The sequence below is a fragment of the Vicugna pacos genome, chromosome 3, assembly GCF_048564905.1.
Source record: "Vicugna pacos chromosome 3, VicPac4, whole genome shotgun sequence".
NCBI classification, from domain to species: Eukaryota; Metazoa; Chordata; class Mammalia; order Artiodactyla; family Camelidae; genus Vicugna; species Vicugna pacos.
The window spans coordinates 2,653,678-2,661,081 of NC_132989.1; the positions used below are offsets into that span (position 1 = coordinate 2,653,678).

The 7,404-nt window shown below is 36.5% G+C and overlaps 1 protein-coding gene across 1 annotated transcript; it reads right to left on the minus strand.

The window, feature by feature from the left end:
• Nucleotides 1-1,175: 1,175 nt before the first annotated feature.
• Nucleotides 1,176-2,185, minus strand: LOC140689282 (olfactory receptor 2V1-like). Its single transcript, XM_072949633.1, has one exon. It carries the CDS (start codon nucleotides 2,109-2,111, stop codon nucleotides 1,176-1,178), a length of 936 nt encoding a protein of 311 aa, XP_072805734.1. The 5' UTR covers nucleotides 2,112-2,185.
• Between the last annotated feature and the right edge of the window lie 5,219 nt (nucleotides 2,186-7,404).

The window sequence follows — 7,404 nt, forward strand, 5'->3', positions numbered from 1 at the left end:
TGTGTCCTGGTAGAGATGGGACACATGACTGTGGGGCGCCAAGTGACATTGCATCTGGAACTGCCCATTAAAACTGGGTTCTGTCAGACCCACCAAGTCAAACAGGTCTAGCCGCAGTTGGAAGATGGAAATGGTGATCGGGGATCAGGCCACACAGGACCAGAGGGTCCAGCCTGCAGGCACAGGTAGGCCAGGGAAAGGAGGAGAATGAAGCTGTTTTTCTTCCCGCACTCCATCAATTCCACTGGCTTAATATCTAATCTTGAGTAAGTCAAGTCATATATGTCTATAGCCATAAGAGGCAAGAAAATGTATTAAAGTTCTTCAGTTGAGACGATTTTTATAGCTAAAGTGAACAGGGAGTTTTCACTGTCTAAGGGCGAGCAAACCAGCTGTGGAGACTTCCTGAGGTTTCATCCCGGGGCAGGAGAGAAATGTAGGGGAGAGAAGAGGGGTAAGAGTTGCATCATGTAGTTTTCTGACTGAATCCACCAAACCCACATGGTTCAGTAGACTAGTGATGTAGGTCTTATCTTCCCTTCTAAGTTAGAGTATGGGATTTGTATATATTTAATTATGGTGCCTGTAATAAGTAATTATAGGTGCCAAGTACACAATAAAATGATACTTGTCCTGAAGAGTGTGAGTTTATAACATCTAACAAATATTTAAATAAGTTTTACCTCATCATCTGGTAGTTTAATATGCCCCTTTCCTTAATATCTCACATTACAAAAGGTACAAAATTTATTTAAATGTTAGACTTTGGAATTCACTTATCCCTGGTTCACTTTAAATAATTTTTATTTATTGGATTTCAAATAATCTTTCTACTTTTAATACTAAGCCAACGCAAAGAAGCTGAATTCATTTTGAGATCCAGACATGGATTCTTATTTTATTTATAGACAATTTCTAATAACCTCAGAGATTTCAGACTAAATTTAATTAAAAATGTAAAATAATTTTATTAATTTTGCTGACTTAATAATGCCCCAATGAAAAGTAAAGGAATCTCCATCAGATGCTTAGAAAATCACATATTTACATAGACCTACAATCTTCTTGGCTTTCTGAAAATACACAACACCATTCTGGTATTTAAATTTTGACCGGTAGCTTTGCCCGTGGTCACAAGCATGTTCTTTTCACAGCTGGGAAGTCCCGCTTGTCTACTAAGACACCCCACATCTCCCCATCAGCTTCATAAGAGCGGCCACCACCTCCTTGTTCCTCAGGCTGTAGATGAGGGGGTTCAGCAAGGGGGTGAGGATGTTGCTGAAAACCGAGAGAGCCTGGTCCTGCTCTGGGCTATGGGAGGAAGTGAAAGTCATGTAGATGAATATGTTGGGGCCAAAGAAGAGACTCACCGCAGTCAGGTGGGAAGAGCAGGTGGCCAGGGCTTTTTTCCTGCCCTTCCCAGAGTTCATACGGAGGACAGCGAGGAAGATGAGCGTGTAGGAGGCTGTGACGAGGCTGAAAGGCACGACAAGCAGGACAATGCTTGTAACCACCACCACTAACTGATACGTGGAAGTGTCTTCGCAGGAAAGCTTAATGAGGACCGGGACCTCACAGAAGAAGTGGTGGATCTCCCTTGACCCACAGATGGGAAAATGCATAGGGTAGACCGTATGGATAAACGAACCTACAGAGCCTCCAATCCAACATGCAGCAACCATGTGCAGACAGACCCTGGGGCTCATGATGGTGGGATAACGCAGTGGGTTGCAGACAGCCACGTAGCGGTCATAAGCCATGAGAGTTAAGATGAGACATTCTGACATTCCCAACATCAAATAGAAGAAACTTTGGGTTCCACAGCCAACCCATGATATGGTCTTTCTCCCAGTGAAAAAGTTAAAGGCCATCTTGGGGATAATGGTAGACGTTAATGTCAAGTCAATGAGGGAGAGTTGACTGAGGAGAATGTACATGGGCGTATGGAGCCGAGGGTCTCCCCAAATCAAGACAATCAGAAGTATGTTTCCCACAAAAGCAAGGATGTAGATGAAGATGATCGTGGAGTTGAGGAGAATGGCGTGTTGAAAGCCAGGAAAGAGCCCCACAAGGATGAAATCAGTTGCTGATGACCCATTCCTACCCAGCATGCCTCTGAAAGAAACGTGACAGAGCTGGGAGACAAATCAGGTGGGTTAGAGCCACTGACAGTCAGCACAGGTCTCATATCTGCACGTGGGTCTTAAGTTTTATAACTTTTCCTCGAAGTTTGGACTCATATTTGCCATCCACTCATCAGAGGTACTTTGTTACCTATTGTTGAGCAATTACCTAAATGTTTGTTAAATATAGAATATTGAAAAGAATGATCAACTCTAGTGCCTCTTAGCCTCTGTTGAGTTCATCTTTCTCTTTCTTTCTTCTTTTTTTCTTTTTTTGCATTTTTTCTTTTCATTCTTATCTCTCGTTTTTAGTTAAAGAATCTTGTACTAAGGATGGATCTACTTTCTACAAAGATGAACCTCAAAATGTACATATCATTTCTGACAGTCATGGACCCTAATTGTGAATTCCTGTATATTTGGGCAAAAGAAGAAAGAAATATCAAATTAATTCACTCAATTTAGTTTTAAAAATTTAACAAATCAATTATTTAACACAATTTTAATGAAATATACTCTGGGTTTCGTTTTGGCTCAGTGCCTTGACGTCATTACTACAGTAATAGACATTGGCAGACTGACTTAATTACCCTGCTTGGAGACCATCAATATTGCCTACTGTTGACCAAATAAAGCTCATATTTTTAGTCTAGAATTTTAGATCTTCCATGACTTGGACTCAGGATACCTTTTAAAACTTAAGTTCTATGATTTTAAAACACATAACTCAAACCCTTAGTCGAATGTATACCCTCATAGTTTCTCTATATGACTTGCATATTCACGTATCTGCACTCTTGCTTTTATTTCTGCTCAGGTTATCCCTCTCCCCTGCATTGTTGGAGCCTCTTTAAAGAAGATTTAAGGCTTATTCAAATACAACCTCCTGAAAGCTGAGGACTGAGACAGTTTCCCTATCTAGTCATCTACAGTCATCACATGTGCAATTACTCGTCATCAGAGCTGAGAGACAGCACAGCTTGGAATCTAAGGCTAGGCTACCAGAATTCAAGGCTTAGCTGCATCATTTCTTATCTGTGCCTCCCTTTCCTCGTCTTTAACATCAGGAAGCTAATCAAGTGACCTCAAGGGGGCAGTCATGAGGCTTAGATGAGTCACTACTCTATATGTTAAATAGCTTTCCATGTATATATATTTCTCCTCAAATGAATTTTAAGATTTTAAGTGCTAGAATTATATTTTACATATCTAATATCAATGAAGTCACCATAATAACTTCAGAAGTGTAGGTAGCCAATGAATATTTATTAACCAGGAGGCTGAACAAACTCCATGGAGCTCAGCAGTACACATTTTCAAGCAGAATATAGACAAACACCTTCACTGGACTTGCATTGCTGGTGAGAGCTAAAGCCCTTTTCAGCCGCATGACCCTCTTGTCATCTTCCTGAAAGCTGGAGTTCCCACTCCTGGATAAAACAATTGCTGTACTTGCTGAAGTTTCCACATGCATTGCTTTTCTGAGCAGACTGGCATTGATAGAACACAGATTTCAAAAACACCTGGAAACTCTGCTCTGTATTATTGGAGCAGGAATTTCATAATATATATCAACGACATTCTTCGGTTTAAGGTGATGGTTTGTTTCTGGATGCCAGGTTAACTATTGTTCCTTAAGTCACAGGTCTGCTACAATGCAAAACAGGAAGCTAATTATTAATCTTGTTCGGTTTCTAATAAGCAGGAAGTGTGGAGCTTGCTAAACTTATATTCATATTACTTGAGGGAAACTGACAAATCAGTTCTTGAATAACTTTTCCATTCATTTATTTTTCATTCTACACTCACTGAATGCTCACTCTATTTCACACACATTCTACTCGGTGCTGAAGAGAAGACAAAAATGAGTTAGAACACGGTCTATATCTTCAATGAACTGAGTTTAGATATGAAATCATTTATATCAACTAATCACAAAAGAGTGAAATAAATGCTAAAGCTAAGGCTCCTATCAGGTGATATGTCAACACAGAAAAGAGAGCTCAAGTCTGAATAAGATATGAGTGGACAATTAGGTAAGGTTTAATTTGAGCTGTGTCTACCTTAGGACACGGCAACTCATGTAAATTCAAAGACTGAGGCAACAGTTTGTTGTGGTTAAGAACATTGATTGATTGCTGGTGAAAGTCACATTGCATAAGTGATGAGAAACATCAGAATTTATATGCAAATTTTAATTCAATTATTTTGAACTATATTATAACTCTGAAAGTGCAGTTTTCACATTCCTGAATAACCTCACGGAATTCTTACCTGGATATTTGTAGCCTGCCACATAGCTTGCCTGCCATCTGCTTCACTGAGCTGAGAAATCCAATTGTCTATTGGTATTTTAAGTCTAACTCATCTGTCTGCAAAAAATACTTGATTTCTTTTGCTAGAATAAGGATAATCAAAGGACGTTCACAGTGAATGTGAGGCATGGCACACTTAAACGTTCAGTATCATCATAGCCACCCTGTTCCACAATTTCTTCCGGGTCTACACTTCCAACTTTCAATTCTACAAGTCAAAATATTCATCAAGATTATGAGTGTTTAACTTTATAACTTTGAGAATACAACCAGCAAAGATTTTAGTGAATATGACGGAGTAACAAAGGGAGCATTTAAAAATTCTGGAGCCATACATTAAAGAAAATGCATCCCACATGCGTTGAATTATTTCTACTTACGGTTTTAATTAAGTTTTTGTAAATACTTATTAAATATTAATCAACTGCTTGAAAACAAACTGTGGGTTGGAGTTTAGGAAGTAAAAAAACATGACCATAGCACAGCCAGACTATAGATAACATCCTTTAAATAGAAAAACCGATTATCATTTTTGAATTTTTTTTTGCTTTTTCCCCACAAAAATAAAGCTATTTTTTCTAGTCAATTTCATGCAATGGAATAAGGATTTACTGAGAGTCAACTCTTAACATATTCCCATGATTTCTTTAATATAGAATAAAAATCTAATGAAAAAGAGAAGTGCAATTTTTTATTAACCTAAAAAATTTATTCATCTTTGGAAAAATTTTCCAAATTGTGACTATTATGTCATTTTAGGAACAGATTGTGCCCTTATTTTTAGCATAATTTGAGGTTGTGTCTAGGTGAGCAGATAGAAATGAAATAACTCAGCAAACATCTTTTCTAAAGCAACAGGATAAATTCAAGAAATTATTAAGAGATTAACTTTTTTTTTAACTAAGTTTAGGCATATTCTTTGATATATCACTTTTGAGTCAAAAACTATAGTAATTCTCATTCTCAAATGTTTCACTGAGCACCATATGTGGCACTTGTTCCATATTATGCTGGGTTTAATTAGAGAAGAGTATTTATGACCCATTATTTAATTGATAAGATTCATGCAGGTGGTCAAAAAGGAAATATAATTCTATGTAGCTTTCCGTTAGACCTGAATCCTGGGAAACCTACAAATTACACTGTCTCACCATGCAGCATTAGACTTTTTCCTTTTCACAAAGTAAAATAAATACAGTTGGCTTGATATTGCTGGAGAGTCATACATTTTGGAAATGAGCCCAGTGACCATGATTCCATAATACTATGTGTGTTAAAGCCTGGTGGGTATATAAGCTAAGATCTAACTTGATAGATTCCTTAGAAATTTTCCATAAGGGTCTGGAGACTTTTGCATTGAATGACCTAAGGGAACACAGTCCCCAGACTTTAATTAATGTTGATCTCGGATCATAATAGCAAACCTCAGGAATTAACTAGAAAAAATGAGAATTGTATGAAAAAATATTTCTCTTTATGGAAACTACTCAGATATTTTCAAACGTTTTCAGATGAAAAACCACAGTGTAAATGACCAAGTGCCATCAGGGACATGCAATCTGCCCTATACTGGACTTCAAAAGTAGAAGGATGGTCAATGTGCAATATTTTCACGTTTAACTCCTCCCCCCCAAAAAATTCCCCCAAATAAGCATGATCCTTTTTTGCAAATATCTTATAAAGACTTTTTTTATAGCAGCTTGATCATTACGTTGCTTCATCTTAACATACTGACACAATATAAATGAAATTGACTTTACAGTCAGACAGACCTAAATTAAAAGGCCGTCTTGCCAACATTTTAACTATAAATTTTATTCAAATAACTTAAATCTCTGAATTTTTTGTGTGTTGTCTCTCAATCTGGGCATAGTAATATCTGTCTCACTAGATTATGTTTTATATAATGCATTTGAATTAAAAAGAAATATGGAGTCCTTTGTAATTCCTCAGCAAGTCAATGTGATGTGCTGTCTTTGTTAATCATTACCTGGTTCTGGGGTATGTTTCCTTTTGTATACAGTTTAGACCAACACATGGGACCTGAAGAATCAGTGTTTCCTTTCTCAAAAAGCAATCTGATTGACCATGACTGAATATTTGCCCACAAACACTCATAATCTGTTTGCAAAATAGTTACGTGAAAACCCAATTGTTTTGAAAATAAAAATATTCAATCAAATTCCTTCAAAGAACAACAGAAAATTGTGGAAGAAAATTTTTAAAAATCCGGCAAATATATTTCAGAAAAAAAGTTGGAGAAATAAAATATCTTACTAGAAAAAGTAACCTTGGTTCTAAACATTTTTAGCTCCTTCATCACACATGTGAACTAAAAAGACTTGGAAGTAATAGCATAATGTTTTGTTTTATTAATAAGTATGCAATAAGAAAGAAATATGTAGTATTCTGGCACTGTCAACTATTTGTAGATATAAATGTGTACATTCACGTGTTTAATTTGTTCAAGCTGTGGGAACAGACATACCATATTCTACTCATTGGATTTTTGAGCAAAATCTCTGCTGTTACATTGTCTTACTTACTTGTATATGTGCTTACACTCTCCTGTTACGATGCAGCCTTTTAAGGAAAGACAACTCTAATTTATCTTTATAACATCTGGAATTGGAGTCAGCAAACTCAGACAAAATCCTGCCTGATGCCTGTACTTGTATGGCCCACGAGCTAAGACAATTAAATGAAATTCAAATTTCAGTGTCCATAAGTAAGGTTTTAAATATAGCCGTTGTTATTAATTTACATATTAGCTACAGCTGTTTACTTTTTTTTAAATTTTATTTTATTGAGTTATAGTCAATTTACAATGTTGTGTCAACTTCCAGTGTAGAGCACAATTTTTCAGTTATACATGAACATACACATATTCATTGTCGCATTCTAAAATTAGTATTTTTTCATTTTTTTTGATGGAAGTAATTAGGTTTACTTATTTACTTACTTGA